This window comes from Ixodes scapularis, unplaced genomic scaffold, assembly GCF_016920785.2.
Source record: "Ixodes scapularis isolate PalLabHiFi unplaced genomic scaffold, ASM1692078v2 PGA_scaffold1__304_contigs__length_218370807, whole genome shotgun sequence".
NCBI classification, from domain to species: domain Eukaryota; kingdom Metazoa; phylum Arthropoda; class Arachnida; order Ixodida; family Ixodidae; genus Ixodes; species Ixodes scapularis.
The window spans coordinates 198,051,457-198,072,507 of record NW_024609846.1 but is presented as its reverse complement, the minus strand read 5'-3'; the positions used below and the strand labels follow the sequence as shown (position 1 = coordinate 198,072,507).

The 21,051-nt window shown below is 44.8% G+C and overlaps 1 protein-coding gene across 1 annotated transcript in view; it reads right to left on the bottom strand.

Moving 5' to 3' along the window:
• Positions 1 to 21,051, bottom strand: part of LOC120836302 (beta-hexosaminidase subunit beta) — a 207,811-nt gene that overhangs the window by 17,388 nt on the left and 169,372 nt on the right. The window contains exons 2-10 of the mRNA XM_042291041.1: positions 17,327 to 17,615; positions 10,822 to 10,890; positions 10,703 to 10,752; positions 8,988 to 9,098; positions 8,456 to 8,554; positions 8,221 to 8,359; positions 7,935 to 8,127; positions 7,007 to 7,163; positions 3,096 to 3,291 (exon numbers count right to left, since the gene is read on the bottom strand). Of these exons, the coding sequence (XP_042146975.1) occupies positions 3,096 to 3,291; positions 7,007 to 7,163; positions 7,935 to 8,127; positions 8,221 to 8,359; positions 8,456 to 8,554; positions 8,988 to 9,098; positions 10,703 to 10,752; positions 10,822 to 10,890; positions 17,327 to 17,615 (1,303 nt within the window). The remainder of the gene's footprint in view (positions 1 to 3,095; positions 3,292 to 7,006; positions 7,164 to 7,934; positions 8,128 to 8,220; positions 8,360 to 8,455; positions 8,555 to 8,987; positions 9,099 to 10,702; positions 10,753 to 10,821; positions 10,891 to 17,326; positions 17,616 to 21,051) is intronic.

Genomic DNA, 21,051 nt, shown 5'->3' with positions numbered 1-21,051 from the left:
TCCCTCCCCTCCCTCCCCCCCCCCCCCCCCCCTCGTCGGCCTTGTCTCCATCCAGTGCGCGGCGCGTCGGCGATGATTCGCTGACGCGCCGCGGTAACGTTGCCTCCGACAACCCATCTTTTTTTTTTTTGTAAGGTAACATTTTGAGTACGTAGAAGAAAATAGTTTTTCATTGAAATGAACCACAGGCAACCCTACCAACTATACTGCCGATGCAGCGCGGTACTTGTCCCCCCTTCCTTCAGGGTGGCGCTGCACTCAAGCGGATGGTCACGTGGCGCACTCTCGGTGCTTGATTGGCTAAATGGCTCATCGACTGCAACTACGGCCCTTCTTGAGCTCAAATATCCACGGACGCGTAGGCCTCCTTGCCTACAGTGGCGTAATCCGCTCCGACACTTGGACATTTCGTAGCCAAGCGGCCAAGCGGTGCCTTGAAATTGCCGCCGCCACCGCTACCGCACCGCCAGGGCCGATCCAAGAAACAAAGGAAAGTTGGAGTTCTCCAGAAGATATATTTTTTATTACGTGTGCAATAAACACGAAATGTAAAAATATTTTGCAGTATGTAGGATTAGTCTTGGCAACGTAAGAAAAATATACGCCTACAAATTTTCACATTTAGACTAATTATTGGCACAATTGGCCGTGAACCGTTTTCGTTGAACCGGTAACCGCCACATCAGATTATGGTTTCGTTCCGGTTCGGGTTCAATATGAGGCGTTCGATTTCGGTTTCGATTTTGTTCCGGTTTGGTCAAAATTAACGGTTTTGATCCGGTTTTCCGTTCGGGTTCGGTTCGACACCCTGCTACAAATATTCTATTTTTCCCGCCTGGAGCGTTGCTCAGAACTTGAGAGCTACAGGCTCATCATCGGTGTGGTATATCGTCGGTACCTTCTGTGAGCTCACTTTTTTGTTTGCCCCGTAGGAGCTTCGCGAAGTTTGGCAACGAAGAGTTCTCTGAACAAACCAAGTAAGTGGTGTGCAACGTGTAAGCCCAAGTGAGACAGTGATTTTTTATTTTTATTTTTATACTTACACCGGTTGGTTAGCGAGCTCACAGGCGTAAGCGGGCAGGCGTACTGATCGCGCCACCGGGGTGTGACTAACTTGAGCAGTGTTGCCTGGTCGCCAGACGAAAATAATCAACATTCGTTAGTTGATTAGTACAATTACTAGAGCTCTAAAACGCGAAACTTGGTGTATATACTAGGTAACCTATATATGATCATAGGATTTCAAGACTAATCTACCTGTTTAATTTGTATGTCCTAAACCCTTTCAGTGCTTCTGATTTACCAAGGACAACAGGTTGAACAACGTATACACACGGGACCTGAACAGGTATCATGCCGGAAGATACGCCCCTCCTAAAGTTCTCTACACCTCATGACTGACGATTTGCTCCTCTCCCCTCGCCCCCTTTACATTGTTTGCTCTGCTAAAGGGAAAAAGGTAGAGGGCGTTCTAGGTGCATTATTCTTACAAGTGAAGATTCATGAATCCACCATTTCTCTTTTTAATTTTTGGGATTGTAACATACTAAGCAACCAGGTTTCCTACTGCAGAGGGGGCTATACGCAGGGTTCAAATTTTAAATTCTGGAACCCCTTGCATCAAAAAGGTTGTTTTCAGTTGATCGTGAAAAACCAATAGTAGATTTTCGGAGGGTATATGTAACTAAATACCTAAGCCTTGCAGATTATTACGATACAGGCGATACATCGAAATGGCATTTCACTACTGAAATATAAGTTCATTTTCAAAAAGAATCTCGATACAGAGTTAGAGGTATGAGCCTAACTCGAGTGTACCATACTAAATTTTTAGGACTAACACTTGACCATCAGTGAACATGGCATCAAAACGTAAAAGACAACACTAACAAGATATATCGAAATATACCAATTCTATATAAACTACGGCACATATTTTCCTTACAGACCCTCCAAATGCTTTATCGTAGCTGTATTCATACTCACATTTCGTACGGGTTATCCATTTATGGATTGACATATAAAACAATACGGAAACCCATAGAAATTGCCCAGAACACAGCACTACGAGCGGTGCTGTTTGTTAATAAGCGCGAAAGTGCTCAATTTGCATACCGCTTCTTCAACATTTTAACAGCTCATCAATGCCTTGATTATCGTATAGCAATATTAACATTTAAGTTAATCACAAATCAGATAACATGCTCTTGAATTAGTTTTACTCATCAAGATGCCATGTATCCTCTGCGCTTACATTCCCAAGCGTCACTGTCTGTACCATGCATACAAACGAATTATGGCGCGTTCACCTTCATTTACATTGCTACTAAAACGTGGAACTTCCTACCACACAGCCTAACTGCCATGTCATCATTCTATATCTTTAAACAAGCCATACGTGCACATATACTATCTGCATGATTCATCAACAATTTCTATGCCCCCCTACCCCCCCTTCCCCTCCGATTAATTCTTCTCTCCTACGCACACCTTTCCCACAATCACACACACACACACAAACACACACTGATAGTGCCCTTCATTTTTCCTCGACTTTCTAGCTTTTCTTCCCTCTCTTTCAGTTGTTTTTATATTTTGATTATGTACATACCGCAATCATGTTTCGTTTTTTTAAGTTTTTTGTCCAATTTTGTTTCTTTTATATATAGTGGCGCCAACTTGATCGCTAACCCTTTATTACCAAGGGGTCCCTTCAACAGTTTTCTTTGAAAACTTTGGGACCCCCGTCTGAATAAGTGTTATTATGTAACATCTTGTTTACAAATAAAAACACATTATGACTTGACTTGACTTGACTTGAGGTACTCGACAGTATCTCTAAAATAATTGACTCCTTAGATTTAATTGCATCTTCTGCACCAGCTGCACTCTGGACGCACTGTTGTATTCAATTTACGAGTATAGCCTATCTAAATACACAACCGGGAGTACATTGCCCCACACTTTTCTGCCCCGCGCTACACTTCTTAGCACTGGTGTGGGATGGTGCAGGTAAATTGAATGAGCCGACTATTGCAATCCATTTGTATCGCGATACTGGCCAGCCCTGTGTTCAGCCCACAAGTGTGTCTCACCATTGAAGTCTCTTGGGTCTGTCTCGTAGTACTTCTTCCAGTCCTGCCCGTAGCTGATGTAGTTGAGGTACCAGGGAGCTGAAAGCACCATCTGGTAGCCCTTCTTGGCGATAGGCATGATGTACTCTTGCCACGTCTTGAGCTTCGAATCGAGTGACGTGTCCTTCCAAATGCCAACCAGGGTGTCGCGTGCCGCCTGCCACGAAAACGCGGAAATGTCAGATTTGTACAGTTTTCAACAATACCATATACATATAGTTAGAAATATTGAACTCCAACCAAAGCCCTCAAAAAGTACTGCCCAACGTTTCGAAACGCATTCTATTTCTTTATCAGGGGTGACTAAATAGCACTGGTATGCAGCATCTTTCATCTCCTTTTTGGCCATCCATCCGTTATCCATGCGCAGAGTGCCCTGCCTCCTACATCGGCGAATCGAAGATCTTTCCAGAGCGACTCCGTCAGGATAAGAACGACGTGCAAAAAATTTGATCATGAGCGCAGCGCCGTCGCCGACACTGCGAGCGCCTCGACTATCGAATCGACTTCGCGAACACGCGCGTGCTTGACGTGGAGCCACATATCCGGAAAAGGCTTTTCCTAGAGTCCTGGCCACGGTGGGCGTAGCACATTCAACCCAACGTGGATTCGACCTACACCGGGGAATATAAACAGGTGTCTGGGCGTCTTGCCAACCTTGTACGTCCACGACCTACGTCACCTGGCAAGAAAAACTGCCAAATAAGCACACCCGGAAAAGCAGAAAAAAGGTATCTTGATGGGGAAGAAGAAGAAGGAGAAGAAAGCTGCTTCATGCCCGTGCTATTTAGTCACCCCGATAAAGAAACGAAATGCGTTTCGAAACGTTGGGCTGTACTTTTTGAGGCGCTTTGGTTGGAGTTCATTCCCTTTAACTATATAGCTTTACCCAACCAGACAAATCTTTGTCAGATATGTTTACGTTCCAATACCAAATACCACTTGGTGAGGCAGTTTTAGGTGATTATGCTGGATTTTCTTTGACCAGGCCGACCTAGCTTGGGGTGGGGAAATAAAGATTTGTACTATTATCTCTCTTAAACTAAGGTGTCTCTGGCTAAAACGTGCTTAGCATTGCGTCCATGAACTGCCTCCTCGAATGGGTCTTTCATATACTTGAACTTCCACGAGTAGTCTAGCAATGGCAGATATACCTAACAAATGAAACTTTGGTGTACTTTTTGTGTTACAATTAGTGTTTTTCTTTCTCTCGGGCTCGTAACAGTATGTATGTACAGTCCGAACCAAACAAAAAAGACCAGCGGAGCGCGTGGCCTTGATAAAGCAAACGCAATTTGCTTTGCTTGAGGACCATCTACAGCTAGCATAGACAGTTAAACTCCCCTACACTCTAAAGGAATATTTGTAAAAAAAAAAAAGAACTCTTAGGGATTCCTTGGTTTGTGCATAATTTGCAGCCTTTAAAGCTTTTATAAGCACCCCTACAAGAGTTCTTCATCGCCCATTTGCCTTTCTAGTGCGCCAGGGGGCGATAGTGTTTGAGGCGAAATCGTTCTTCACAGGCTGAAAGAGTACTGGGCGTTGAAGAACCTTTCAAGAACAGATTTTTTAGAGATTAGAATGAACACATGACGCCGTCATTTGGTTACTATAGCACCGCTAGAGTAACTACACATAGGCACGAGGCTACGCGCTTCGTTGATCCGTTATGCTTCGTTGAGCAATGTATGTATTCATTTTAAGACACATCAAGGTAGAGGAGGGGTAGTGAGATCAGGTGCCGATGCGCGCCATGCATTGCTGTGAAGCGGCAAGCGTGGAAAGGTCCCGGATGTACGCAGCGGCGCTGCCGTAGCATGGGCTGGAGAATCCGAGCGTTCCGAGGGCTTTCGGTGAGCAGGTTTGACTTGGCGGTTTCGTAGCGAGAACTGACTCCCCATTCAGATGTTACCCGTGTTTTCTGTCGCGTATGTTGAATCAAGTGCAGTGCCAAATCGACTACGACGACAACGATGACGACAACGATGACAACGCTACTAGCGCAGCAAAGGGAGTGCGAAGCACGCGCTATTACAGTCCATTCTTTAGTGGGGTCCTCTGGTGGCGTCGACACGAAGTGCGGCACCTGTGAGCGCACGTTGAGCTTACTACCCCCTCCTCTGGTTCACTTAAATACTATATGACAACGTAAAACATATAACAAAGGAATACGCGAAACTTGTCCTTAGTTCCCCGTCACAACCCTTAAACCGGAGTCACACTGCTTATAGGGAGTATTCACTGGCGGCCATATCCGTGTGCGCTGCTGCTGAGCGCGTGCTGACGGCGAGCTTCCGCAGTCCTTTTGGAGCGTGCATTTAGCACCATCAAGGTTGCTGGTCTTAGCAGGCCATTAATGTGAACTCGTTCTAAGCATGCGCTCTAAACATCGCCCTCAAATATGGCGTCCAGTGAATACCTCCTATAGACCCTTTCCTTTGTAAACGCCACCTGGCGGTGCTCCAGCCTTTGACGTCCCAGCGAACTTCCGGTTTATAAAGAGAATGAACAAAACCCATCGTAACGCCGCTACTTGAAACATCGATGAAGCGTTTAACTACCAGTTCTTCAGGCAAACGCCAAAAGAATCAAGAAGTGCGAGATTTGTTTAGAATTTTCGAATATTCTTATGAACCAACTTGTCTCCTCTAATAGGAGGTATTCATTGGACGCCATATTTGAGGGCGATGTTTAGAGCGCATGCTTAGAACAAGCTCACATTAATAGCCTGCTAAGACCGGCAACCTCGATGGTGCTAAATGCACGCTCCAAAAGGACTGCGGAAGCGCGCCGTCAGGACGCGCTCAGCAGCAGCGCACACGGATATGGCCGCCAGTGAATACTCCCTATACCCCTGTTATACCCTTGTTACACGGGCAGACTTAACTGCAGTTACGCTAAGCCACAGTTAGCGCACAATATTTGCTGACAACATTCGGCGGCTGTGCAGTCAAAGCTATGGGCGCACGTGCGCTTGAGCATCTTGATCATTCATCGAAGCAGTGCACGCGCGCTCTTCACTTCTTATGGAATAGCTGTCCGAGAGTATAGTGCGGTATCAGTGGGGCCGCGTAACAGCAGTTAAGCTGAGTTAACCGCGGTTAAGTGTGCCCGTGTAATAGGGGTATTACACAGGCACACTTAACCGCGGTTAACTCAGCTTAACCGCTGTTGCGCTGCACCACAGATACCGCACTATACTCTCGGACAGCTATTCCATAATAAGTGAAGAGCGCGCCTCCACTGCTTCGATAGATGCTCAAGATGCTCAATCGCACGTTCGCCCATAGCTTTGATTGCATAGCCGCAGAATGTTGTCGGCAAGTATTGTGCGCTAACTGTGGCTCAGCATAACTGCAGTTAAGTGTGCCCGTGTAACAAGGGTATAAGACGTTAAATCGTACAGCCGAAGCCCTTCGCTAAATCACGAAATTGTTGTCCGTGTAGCATTTATGTTTTCTACCACTGCTCACATAGCTAGTTCGACAGGCTTGCAAAGACAGAGTGGCTGGAAGTCGCCTGAGAAGCAAGCAGCGGTTCATGTTTGGAAACAGGAAAAGGGTCAATAAAAAAGACAGTTTGCATAGAGATTGGAACGCAAGTCACCGCGAGATTCGTGCCTCGAATGCCGCGTGGCAATGAGTTCAAGGAGGAACCTCGGCACGCGGCATTCTAACTGTGATTCGTGTATGCAGGCTGTCTTTTGTTTGATGTACGAGCAGTGTGACCTTGGCTTTAGTGTCACAAAATAACTGAAGTCTTTTTCTGGCATCGGAGTTTTGGTTCAATAAAGGGACGACCCTTGGACGAGTAAAGAAACGCTCTGGTATACGGAGTTGACCGAAGCGGCGCGAGTAGCGGAAGATGCGTACTTTAACGTCGTTGTCGATGGGATCCTGCCAGATCATGTACTTGGCCCCGAGGTTCTGAACGTTGTCCAGAGTCCTCTTCACGTAGTACTGCTCCACTTGGTTCACGGCGTCAAAGCCCTGCTCCTTCATGAACGCCGCGATTTCGGGGCTAGAGTTCCTGTAAACGTAGCAAGAATGAGGAAGATTTGGAATGTCAAACCACTATACACGCGAAAAAAGAAAATGGCAAAAAATACAAGTTTATCTACAAAAAAAAAAAAAAAAAGAACCCTCAAAATATTCATGAAACGTAGATAAATGTACGCTGCGAAACACCATTAAAAACGAGTAATTGCCCGATTTTGTTTATTTCTCTCGGAGGTCTTTTCGAACATCACCAAAAACTTCCGATGCGGTGAGGTATATGCGAATTCGCGGCACTAAGCTAAGCGGTAAAATCCGAAGCCCACAGATGCCTATCGAAGCAAAATGCGACAACGTGCCGATGTCGCGTTCTCGTTAGCAGTGTCGCGCGGTGTACGATATTATGTACAGTTCGAAATTGATAATTGTAGTCTAAAAACACAAAATCTTTATTTTTAAAACTATTCTCCGTCGTCGACTTTGTGTTTCGTTGACTGGCAAAGTGAGAAGGGCGGGGTTTCATCTCCAGCGCTAGCTTCCTACTTTCGATAACGCCTTACGGTCTCACGAGCTTCGATTGTGCACGCACAACCAAGGCACGAAAAAGTTGGAAACACACGCCGTGCCGTTCTCACTTCCTAAATAGAGAGATTTAGAATGCTTTTGGTACCGTAAGGAGCTGTCGCACTGCACAGGAGCACAAGTCCTCCCCATGATGAGTGCGACAACCGACGGCGTCTGTGCTGTTAATATATTTAGGTAGTATTGGAAACACAGACACGCCTATGTGTCGACCAGTACGCACCAGCAGGCGTAGTAGACTTCGTCCATTCCCAGGTGCACGTACGGATCCGGGAAGGTCTCCACCACCTCCTGGAAGATGTCTCTCATCACGTCATACGTGTAGTTCTGCGTTGGGTCCAGCATTTCGAACGCAGCGTGCTCCGGGTAGTTGGGCGTGCCCCGGGTTCCGTTGCCGTAACAAGCGGTCAGAAGGTCTGCACGTGAGCATGCACAAGGCTAAGAAGTGATCAGCACACACAGTGCAGCCGACGGTCCGTCCAAGTAACGTGGAGATTGGCAAAGCTTACCGGGGAAGATCTTTCCCAGTGCCTGCGTGTGTCCAGGAGTGTCGATCTCCGGGATGACTCGGATTCCCCGGAGCCTCGCGTACTCGATGATGTCTTGAACCTCGTTGCGGCAGTAAACATGCTTAGGGGAGTATGCACTCTGAAAACGTGTATACAGGGCAACTGTCAACATGCCGTGTGCTGACTGAACGTGGAAAGCCCAGCACGTTTTTTTGGAATTACTCGGCATTTGTACCTGCGTGAGGTTGGGGTACACAGCCATCTGGAGAGGCCACGACTGGTCGTCCACGAGGTGCCAATGGAAGACGTTCAACTTGTTGTAAGCCATGGCATCCTGTGGTTCGGAGTAAACACACACGAAACGGGTTAACTTAAAGGCCACTTAAAAAATCTTAGATATCGTCATACCACTTGGAGTAGTCATTTTAGAATGTTTTTGCATCTTTCATTTGTGAATGAGGCGCATCTGCATTAAAGTGAGTTTCTAGGATACTGATTTAACACTCACTTCCAGGAGACTGTATATAATTGATAAACTTGCCATTTCTGTTGTTTTTGCGCTCGCCACTTTGCAGTATTTTTAGACTGTCCGTAAGAGGGCGTAATTTTTAAAGTGGGTGCCCTTCAGGCTTCGGTTTCCCCTTTGCTGCCGCGACCTGTGTCTCTCGAGTGAAAATATCCATCTTGCAATGTGGCCTAAACTTGATAATTGATAATTAGTACACTAGATGTCACTCTTTTTTGCATAAGGCGAGGGTTATACATACCAAGTTCTGTTTGAGCACTTTGACGGGCTGGAAATGCCTCGACGAGTCGAGAAGAAGGCCTCTGAATGAAAACCTCGGGAAGTCGTCCACGGAAGTCACGTTGATGAGGTACTGCGTAAAAAAAAAAAAGAAAAAAAAAAGAAAGCTTAGTTGAGCGACGTAGAAGTCGCAAATGTTATTGACGAGGTCGGTTTTAATACAAATACAGCAGTGTTGCGACTTTATCCAGCATCAGCATCAACAAGTACGTCCGAGCGTGCGACTCCTGCCAGACCAAGAAACGTCCTGCCTCAAAACCTCCTGGTTGTCTTTAAACCTCTTCCTCAACAACACCGCCCATTTAATCGCATCGAATTCGACTTCCTTGTTTCATTTCCACAATCCACCCGAAACAACCAATTGATACTTGTTGCTATCGATCATTTGGCCCGCTATGCGGAGACGGCGTCTGTTCCGGCCGCTATAGCGCCCATGAAGTCGCACATTTTTTTTTATCCACTCGATTTTGATGCGTCACGGAGCCCCACAATACATAATGAGCGATCGAGGCACTCCCTTTCTATCCAACGTACTCGAAGATGTCCCGCTCCTTTCTTCTACAGTTCACAACATTACAACAGCTTACCACGCCCAAGCCAACGGAATAACCGAGCGCTTCAACCATACTATCGCTGACATGGATTGGATGTATGTCACCGATCATCACGATGACTGGAGCACCATTCTCCCCTACGTAGCCTACGCATACAATGCTGCACGACAGTCTACTAGTGTCTGCTCTACGTCTCCGAACCACTCACGCCTCTTGACACAATATTGCCCTACTGACTTGACCACTTCGTTCAACCGTGCGCAGAGGAGATTATCTCAGGAGAAGAAAACGACTATTAACTCGCCCATATCCGCAACTTAAAACCTCAACACTAAAAAAAAAACTATGCTACGTCGACTGCCACCTCCCAGCTGCCTATAACAGTCCTCTTGTGTACTCGCCAGCGCGCACCGGGCAAATGCGAGAAGTTCTTCCACAGATCGTTGGCCCTTTTCGTATTGTCCGACAATTAACTCTTCTCAACTAATTATGAAGTCGTGTTTGTAACGCCGTCCCATGACCAATGTTCTTGGTCTTCGGACGTGGTGCACATCAGCCGCATGAAGCCCTAATGCCACCAATATTTCTTTTTACACGGGGCAGATGGTCGACGCTGGAAACGGTGGGGGGATATTCTAAGGAAGAAGTCACATCGCCAACGGGCACGGACTCACTGAGCTCGAGCTCGGCACAGATTCTGCTTTAAGCTTTACCATTCACATTCATTGTAGAATGCATGTCAATGGCGGGAAAGACATTCACATTCCGCGGTACCGCCAATGGCGGTAGAGCTTAAAGTAGAACCCGTGCCAAGTCCGAGCTCGGTGAGCCGATGCCCGTTACGATCATCCCCCATTAAATGACCTTATACCGACGCCTCAACAATATATAGAACAGAAACACTCGCCTCAAACGTTTATATTACATCCCTGTGAGTTAGACACCCCAATAAACTTGGACACTTCGGCAAAAAGGATAGGATCATCGAGTACCGACGTAACATGATGATCCGTTGTTGAACTCGGACACGGTCACGAATAACGTATGGACATTTTCGGCGCATACTTTGAAACTATGGTTCATCGGCTAAGAAAATACTGCGAGGGTGGCGTTCGTAACTCACAGTTTTGGTCACGGGGTCTTGATACACGAGCTGGCTGAAAGTTTCCAAACCTGGAATATTTCGAAAACAGAAGATTTATTAGAGTTTTAAAAACGATTCAAAAGGATTGAGTGACTAACCTCGCAGGGCTCCCCAAACAGTTTTCGACCGCAGCTGGGCGTCTCCTTCCTCCGGTACTACGAGCGTATCTGCAGAATGTAAGTTCCACACGGCTCAGAATACAACCTGTTCAAAAGATAGCGCCGTCTGGTAGCTTTTGCACCAATTATCCACCATTGCTGGGGAACGTACCCTGAGCATGCATTAAAGGCTGTGTCAGCACCCAACCGGGATTCAATAACACGCTTCGCGCTTAAGAGGATGTCGCAGCTCCCGAGCCGTATGCAATTCCAATGGCAACTTTTTAGCATTTTTTTCTCAAGAACCACCGAACGGATTGGCTTGGAAATGGCTGCAATAGAAAGATAATAAAAAAAAAAAAAAAAAAAAAGCTGAGTAATATTGCGGTGCTAGATTTCCCGATTTTTAAGCTGAAATATTTTACGGGAACTTAAAGGTGCCTGAAAAAGCCCCTTTTGTCGTTCCGTTCTTCATAAGCGTTTAAAAATAAACCGGGGCCTAAATAGAAATTTAGACGCGACCATATTCAAGACCAGGAGTTTTTAAATATATCTTGTAAAAGATATATTCAAAAAGTCCTGGTGATAAATTAGAGATGCTTATGGTGATAAATTTTAACTAAGTTTGTAGCCCATCAAAACGTCAGAAATCTAGCTGTCAGCAGGCGCCATCTATGAGTGTGACCGCGGTACTTCCTCTTGAAATTGTGCAATGTGTTATTGCGCCCCGGACTACTTGCATCTTTAAGGTCGACAAGTGCTGATTGTTGGGTGAGTTGGTATTGTACGTGAGAAAACATGATTGCGCTTTAAGACAAGGACATAGGAAGAACAGACACCACAGAGCGCTAACTTTCAACTGACTTAATTCAAGAGCCTCAGCGTAGAAACACACTGCGTCACCACACCACATCTCAACCAATCGGCGGCCCCGCCACGGACCGCAAGAACACTAACTCTTTTTCCGCCAAGTCAATTGAAGCCACACTGACACAACACGTGCCGAAACGTCCCGGTCATTGCACCCAAATTGTGTCAGGACCCATCACACCAGAAATTATAAGTTACTACAAATAAAAAAAAATACGGAAAATAATGCTGTTATTATTCATATACCAAAAGAATGCCATTTCCGAAAGCGAAAATCGTAGGTGAGTTCCCACCATATTCATCAAGAGGCCGATGAGCTTTCCTCCGCGTCGGTCGGTCTCGCGATGAGATTTTCTTCTATTAGCTTTTCTTCCGAGATTCGTGACTTCGGCATTCGATCCGAACCTTTTTTTTTTATATCGGAACCGTTGAAGATCCCACGGGCCTGAAAGACGATGCCGGTTTTCAGTCAGGTTTTAGGTAGAATTAAAAAGTTTTCTAACTTTTGCCTGTTCTTCAAGTTCATAAAATTTTCAGTTAAGCTTTGGTTACCTAGAGAATAAACCACAGAAAACACTCGCCAGGAATTTTAAATTTGGGAGCAATATACCCAGTAAGCTTAACAAATAATACAAAAAAAGACATTTTCTTTTTTTACAAAGTTAGCGAATTGATGATAATAAATTGATATATGTTACGCGTGATCCAACAGCCTCCATATAAAAAGAAGAAAAACAAATCGGTGAGCTTTACTCCGCATGCGCTCAATGGCTGGTGAGCTTTTTTCCGCTCTGCCGGTTTTGCGGTGAGGGTTTCTCCGGTAAGCTTATCTCCGGTGAGCTTTTCTCCGGTGAGCTTTTCTCCGGTGAGCTTTTCTCCGGTGAGCGTTTCTCCGGGTTTCGATGTCTCCCGCATAGGAGAGGAAATGTCTACTTGTAAATTGTTGATATTGTTATATACGGTCGGAAGTATTTGTTTTTTAATACACAGAAATGTCTCGATCGGCTTCTGTCTGTCATTCGCCTCGTTTCGCTTATGTTGTTCCATTCTTCTTGGCGTTTTTTCGTGAGCGTCAAATTCTTTACAATCTTCAACAGAGGCGTTCTTTGACTGCGTTTTTTTCTTCCTAATGTGGTAAGAACGGGACAAAGCGCGCCTTTCGCGATGGCCTACAAAGCCATTCTCGCCGCTCGCAGGGCGGAGGGCTTTCAGGGTCAAGCCGTCCGGTGATAGCCGGAGCAAAAAGACGAGCTTTTTCTTCATTTCTATTTTTTTATTTTTAAAAGACGACCCACGCGAAAAGGCAGGGTTCGATTCCTGGGAGCGAGGTGTCTTATAAGTCGCTGCAATCCCTGAAATTTAGTGTTCTGGTAAACTTGAGAATCCTGGTGCCTGTTCGAGGTCCGAATGTTCTACGCGTCCAACTTTCTGCGCCGATTATTTCAGAAGCCCACGCGTGTATTTAAGGGGCTTCGCGTAGCGAGCCAGAGTCAGTTTCGCCCCAGCGTTCGACTCTGCTGTTACGCCGACTTCGACGCCCGCGACGTTCTGCTGTTAGCTTCTGTTTCCTTCTTTGTTTTTGGGCACAAGTTCACCCCATTGAACGTTTCAGTTTCCTCGCTTATTCCTTGTTCGTCGCCTTGTCATTTGTGACAATATCGCGTAAGCAGTTGAGTGGAAAGGCTTCCTCCCCAGTGCCATCTGGATTCTGGAAAAGTCCCTATCGGAGATAAAATTCTACTGCGATATCCTCTTAAGGGGGACACAACCCAAGACAACCCTTTTGAACCTTTGGCTGAGTATGAATGAAATTTACACTATATACTGGCAGTTGCGAGGAAGAATGCAGTGCGAAATTTCATTTGTGTACATGAATTGTAAAATAACTTGTAGTCGGTTTAAACCAGGAACACACTTACTTTGTTCAGTAAAACTATCGTTAGAAACCTAATGTAATATCCAACGTTTTTCTTCACTAGATCTGCAGCAGAATGCCTGGAGAGAGGAACTGTGAAAGAAAAATTTCCAAGAATTAATTTATTTTATGCTACATCGCAGTAAAAAATAAAATAAACTTTTAGATTTTGATGTCGTCAACAAAATCTTAACGTCTTTTGTAAAATACGCCCAGAAAGTAAAAACGAAAAACAAATTCGCAGTGGTATTTCCCATAAAATTTCAGTTAGGAAAAACAATGGGTGAGCATTTCCTTTTAACAAACGTTAGATTGACTAAAATGGAATTTATATCAAAAAGTGGAACGGAGAGAAATGATTTCAAAGTGCTTTAACCTCTACCCTTTCCCTTCGGTGGACCGAAAATAATGTATAAAAAAATTAACAATGCACCGTAAACTAATGAAACTTTCTGGGAATACTCTCTAGATTTTGGTGGATGTAAATATGGCATTCTTCGAAATCAACCTTTTTTTTTTCAGAAATTGTTTTTTCTGGGTATGCCATTGCCCCCCCCCCCCCCCCCCCCCCCTTAACACATGGCGACCACCAATGCTGCTTGGTGCACTGTTCTTAACCAGATACCGGCAGACGCCTGCACTTACTTCCGGAAGAACAATAGAGTCACTGAGCACAGTTCAGCTCCCTTGGTGCTTAAAATCATTGTTTCCAGTTATCTCAACTTTTATCAAAAATCACAGGAAACGGTTTCTCGTCGTACAGAAATATTACAACCGTCCTGGAGATAATATCTTTTGGGCTTCCTGACACCGCGCATGAGCTCCACTTCTGCAACGGGCGCAATATTGGCTGTGATAAAACGGGAATGATAATTGAGACATTAGAGCCGCGTTTTCGCATCCCTAGCGTCGCGCAGCTGTTACACGCCTGGGAAACCATCGAGCCTCCCACGCGCCCAAAATATTCCTAAAATGTACTCATATAAAGGGTTTTGAAGACCCTCAGCAAATGTATCATTGGAATGATATCTTTATCTCCAATCATTAGAAGTTAATTAACCCATTCATCGCGACCAATTATTCCCCTATATTCTGTCCCTCAAACGTATAACTCACCTGAACACACCGCATTAACGTAGCTTTAACACCTTTTTAGGACAAGTATGTAAAGCCTTAAAAAACACCCTATGTTTAAATAATTACTCGTTAATGCGCAAGCTGCTAGAATATGCAATGCATAGACATGTTGTGGAATTTCTCGATGACGGTGTTTTGACAAAGAAAATCACGGATTAAGTGCCTTTTTTTTTTTTACAAGCGCACAGTTAGCTGTAATTACCCGTAAATTTGCATCAGCTATAAATAGAGGTAGGGAAATCAATGTGTTTTTTTATTTTGTGTTGGTTTTGACACGTTCTCGCATAATAAGTTACGCGATGTTCTAAAAAAAAAATTATCAGCTCGACAACTTCGATCATTGTGGCATACCTCTCTAACCGACAACATTACTTCGATTATAATTCCTCTTCTACTTATTGATTCATAGGTTCCCAAACGATCGGTTCTGGGACCTCTTTAATTTTTTTTAATGACATTGCGCATGAAATGTTTTCGGAAGTGAGATGATCTGCAGATAATTGCGCGCTTTTATTACAAGGTAAAGGATTCTAGTGATCAATGCAGGTTGAAACAAGTTCTGGATTTGATTGTGAAGTGGTGCCGCTCTTAGCAGATGCGCATAAATTCCGATTAAAAGGGCTGTGTTCCAAATCTTACCCAAATGGATCCGAGTTACTCCGGCGGGTCGTGTCACGTGACATCACAGATTGAAAAGCGCTGGACGCGGGTAGGCTTTGAAACGCGAAGCTACAAAACCCTTAAGCGCCGTTCACACTCTTGCGACCGAGTAAAGGCCCGTTCACACTCTTGCGACCGAGTACGACTGAGAGAGACGAGATCTCTTAAAACTTCTTAAATGTTTTCAGAATGACGGAACACACTGGCATTGTGGCGTCATCTATGCGGTGACCCTGGAACTGCATTTCACAAGAGCGAAGGTTTTGCGGGATTTCCGAGGTCAAATGTGCGTAATACCCATAGAAAGGCTCGTTTATAACATTGACAAAAGTTTTTCGAGCCAAAAAAGAAAGGATAATGCGCGAGAAATAAAAAAAGATATGCCGGACCGCCGAGTTTACACTGCTTCTCAATAGATGGCGCCAGTGTGTTCTCCGGTTTAAGAAGTTTTAAGGAACCCAGGTTTAAGAGGTTGCAAGAGTGTGAACGGGCCTTAAGACCAGACCGGATTTTAAGCCTTTTGCGACTTCTTAGGACCGGATGCGCAGCAGCGGAGCTGGTCCTAAGAGATCGCAAGAGGCTTAAAAACCGGTCTGGTCTCTCTCGGTCGTACTCGGTCGCAAGAGTGTGAACGGGCCTTTACCCTGGAGTAAGATCGAGTAAATTTTGGGCCATGACCCAGGTTTTCGTATGTAACTCATAAAACGAACACCCACCAATTTAAATATACGTTATATAATCAGAACCTTTCGGAGGTTTCAGAATGCAAATATATAGAACTTTAGATGGCCAGCAATTTAAGCTGGAACAAGCACAGTGATTATGTTTCTTCCAATTGTCTTCGTAAGTTATTTTCTTAAAAAGAACTTACATATATTTTAACTCAGATACTAGATTACTAGCTTATAAAACTATCATTGGGCCGATGTTGGAATTCGGTAACTTTATTTGGGATCCCCTTACAAAACGAAACAGCGAAATTAGTTAGGGCTCAAAATAGAGCTGTAAGGTTTATTTTAACGCGTGCGTGGGAGGACATCACTTCCTAGTGTTGTGCATGGAGATGGCGTTAGTCACAGTCGGAAAGCAATCAGAAATGCAGATTAAAAGTTCTATATCAAATAATTAACGGAGGTTATAAAATTAAGCTAAATGATTAAATTTTTTTTTTCTTTTTCATGGGGCTACTGCACTAGACGAAGGCATAGTTTCTCCATAGTCCCATTTAAAAGTCGTTATAATTGTTTTAAGGTTCAATTTTTCCCACGAACTGTGGAGCAGTGCAACGGGCTTCCCGGGGAAACAGTTGGCGAGGAATGTGTTCAATGGTTTGCTGCACGTCTCGAATGATTTGATCGGTGTCGTTCATTTTACGCATCGATTGTACACTCTAAAAAAAGCACGTGCGTCTGCTTTCCCGCACAACACTCGGAGAGCCAATCACCGCAACTTACGGAGGCAGCTCAGCGAATGACAATGCCGAAACATATGTTTAGACCAAAAAGGGCGATCTGGGTTGTGACATTGAGCAATGCAAGCGTGACGTTTTGCATTGCTTAATGTCACAACTCAGACTGCATTTTTTGGTCTAAACATACGTTTCGGCAGTGTCATTCGCAGAGCTGCCTCTGTAAGTTGCGGCGATTGGCTCTCCGAGGGTTGTGCGTGAAAGTAGACGCACAAACTTTTTCTTAGAGTGTATACTCTACGTGTCTGCTCCTCTCATCGTTCCCTATGTATTGTTTGTTTTTGTTGTTCCTACCTGCGAAAATCTCCTTGAGAGATTAGCAGTATTGCTAAATAAATAAGAAATAAAAACAATGTACCTTTCGCGTTTCTTTCTTTTTTTTTTAAGGGGACAAGGATTTGTTTACGCAGTATTTCTGAACACCAGTGAGAAGACAAGAAGGAGAGTGAACGCACAGCTCTCGTCATCTTTGTGCTGCGGGTACATGCAGTGCTCTTCTTTGTACTTGTCCACCTGCACTCTGAGGGCTGGCAGCACGTCCTTGAGCGTCTCGTTGTCCACGCTCATGGGCCGGTTGACAAACACCAGCTTGTGGTAGCGTGCCAGGGCCTTGGAAACTACGTCGCACTCCTCTGCGGCGTCGGACGTGAGGATGAAGGATTCGGGGTCCAGGGTCCTCTGGAGGGTAGACGCCTTCCAGGCTTGCGGTGCCGGCCACGGGGAGCCTGGAGGAGCGCGCTTTCCCTGTGGGGGGTCAGGAATGAGGCAGCAGGTTTTTAGAATTGCTTCGAGCGTAATTATTTTCCATACACCCGTAGTCAATTCGCACTTTTAGAGAGGCAACAGCCACTAAACGAGACTGTCGGCGACGTGCGCGCCTAAAATTTTCGCTGAGGTCATGTTTTTACGATGGACAAACGATTATGAAAATACAGGTTGATGGCTCACTTGATTAAGCACCGCAAAAACATTTCGCGCGAAAGATAGTTACCAGGACAAGCGGTTGTCTTGTCCAATCTTAAACTTGTCATTTGTCTTTCGGGCTAATTGTTTTTGTGAAGCTCACTATGACATCTTTAGAAGAATAAATTTGGCTTTTATCGACGGAAAAAGGAGCAATGTGAGAATGTGAACTTCGACGGCTTCCATGACTCCAAGCTTGCAACGTGCTTTTTACGCACGCCATCAAACTTGGAAGTTCTCAACTGATATGCAGAGCCCTGCATATCGGCGGGTTACCCCGCGGATCATCGGCGGATATCCGCAGTCAACTCGGGGATGCACACAAAACTATCAGATTTGGCGGATTGCGGATCGAATGCGTTTGCTAGGGGTAGGGGCTGCGGAAGCGGATCGGAGGCGGATATCCGCGCGCGGGTCCGGATCTACATCTTTTGCCGAAGCGGCTCATAAACGTGTGCGACCGCACAATATTCAGTGAAAAGGTAAGTGAGACTATAAACTGCATCATCGAATGTTTTTTTTGGGAGCAAATTACTATCTTAGAAAGAAGGTATCAATAGGAGAGAAAAGTGGTCTTCACGCCAAGAAATACCTGATTCTCACCAAAAATCGCTTTAGATCGTTCAGTTGCGCCAAAATTTCTGTCCCTCAAAAAAAAAAAAAAAAAAAAAATGCAGGGACATTAATTGTCTTGAGAAAGCGTGTTATTGTTTGGCAGCGAAAGAGCGGAAAATGTTCTTTGGGCAAAAAAAAACAACCGAACACGTACAAGCCGCAAGAAAGTAGAAGCCCCCTCAACAAATAAAACGGGGCGGTGTGTGTGTTTTGACAGTTGGGTACATATGTGGCTCGGAGAACGCAGGTGCGGATTCATGTATAAAACGGAAACCCACAGGTGTTGCCTTTACTGAATATTGGGAGATTGTAGCAGCGGTGTATCTGGCGTCGTACCACGTATATGCGAGTACTTTCGCTGCGGTGATTGAGCGCCTTTCCTCTCCCACATTTTTATCGTATGACCTAAATAAAATTACACAATGTTAATAGTTTGTCCTTCATTGATTTTCATATTTAGAAAATACGCGTCTACTTAAAGTGGGTGCTACGAAGAAACAAGGAACAAAAAATTATGAACAAAAAGTTATTTCTTTTGAGCGGATCTTCTGGACAGAGTGTCGCTGACTCCTGGGACGATCTCAGAACTGCGATCATTTTTTCCAGCGACACGAAGTATCTCTGGAAGGATGATCGCTTATAATACATATGCGATGAAACTGAATACGATAAATTTACTTTCCCCGCGTTCTGACTCGAAGAGTCCACTGCACAAAGCAAACAGCTTATGAGGTATTCCAGACGCTGTTTATTTTAAGTCTCGCTCGATTTCATGATGTAACTGTGACATGAATGCGCAGATTGAGGGTGGGATGCGGTTCCGAATTTTCCGGATGCGCTTTGGGTGTGGATACAAAGTCTACGGATGGGATGCAAGGTTCACAACTTGTGACGTCACGATTAGGCAAGTCCAGGTCACGGAAAAGAACGGGGCGAAACAAGCAGGGAAAGGAAACGCAAACGCAGAGACGTCACGGCGCGCTCCCTGTACATTCTTTATTCGGAGAATAAAGGGTGTACAGTGTAAGAATGAACTCCTGCAGCGGCAATATGGCACGGGGCCAAGAATAACGAAAAAAAAGTTTCAGGATTTGCAGCACAAACTATACATTTATGTCCAGTCTCTGACCTGTCCTGACAAGACAAATTTTCACAGAGCTCCGTCCTGGTAGAGTATTCGAGTATCTTGAGCACATGATCATTAATAATACCAGTAGCTTCATGATAAATGTTGTATACAAATTTTAACCGTAAATATTTTCGCCCAAGATCCAATGACCACCATCCTAGTGATTGTTTCATGTTAGTTACACTAAAACAACGGTCGTACTGGCCCAGGACGAAGCGTGCAGCACGATTTTTGTATTTTTTTCAAGCCATCAATGCGATTTTGTTTTGGAAGGGTCCCACACAGTGCATGCGTAATCTAGAATTGGCTGTACATAGGCAAAATATACTAGTTCTTTTATATTTTGCGTAGCATTTTTCAGGTTTCTTTGAACAAAAAAGTGCGCGACCCGCCCTCATAATGGCATCATCAATCTGCGAATCACACGTGCAGTCGGATGACAAAATGACTCCGAGGTATTTTACCTTATTCTCATCGTTACTAGCTCATATTATAAGTAATTCTGTGTTTAAAACTTATTTTTCTCACGTGCGAAGCTAACATGAACACATTTGTTTACGTCAAGTTGCAACCGCCTTTCTTCGCACCAATGTTCTCTTTGATCTAGGTCAGCCTGCTGTTGCCTGGAGCCCTCCCCCTTCTTCATACACGTCTACACCGCGCAATCATCTGCAAATAAATATTCTCAATGGGGAAGTTACATTGATGATACATGATTCGATGAGATAAAGCGAAAAACGACGAAAGCAGTAAGGTTGTACGCTTTAAGCTCTGCCCGATTGGCCACATCCATTCGTATCGCCAACCGCACTCTCACTTAGCTACAATGCAAAACGTTGAACTTCTTCAATTAATTTACGTACACTTCAGCGCACGCGCTGCATTTTTAGAAAGACATAAGTCATAGCTCAAATGTTGACCAGTCTGAAGAGTGCTAAACCTAGAAGCTATCGACTGCTGCATTCATTCTGATGCACCATGGATAAAACGAGTACAAATCCTGTGGCCTTCATACTGGTTTCATATTGAAAAACAGCGCGAGTAACACACGGACACGGAGGAGAGAACACACAGGACGAGGCGCTGTTTTCTTCTCCTTGTCCGTGTGTTATTCGCGCTGTTTTTCAATATGGATTCATACCAACTAGCCTAACTTTCCGTTTTAGTATGGTTTCATATGTTGAGACCACAGAAATGATTCTTCGTAATATGCGATTTCCGAGTCAAATTTTTATATAATTAAGGAGTAAACATGCATATTGCGGTGACATCTATAGTGTAAGGATCGGGTGCCCATGGGATCTCGATAACTCTGAGCCAAAACGCTGGCCTTCTTCGGTGCCGGGTTCAAATCCCGGCCGAGGTGCCCGACATTTGACGGAGGCTTATTGCGGAAAAGTCACCATCCCTGTAACCGAAATTTTGTTGGCACGTTAAAAGATTCCGTCGAAATGAATTCTCGGTCATCCGCGT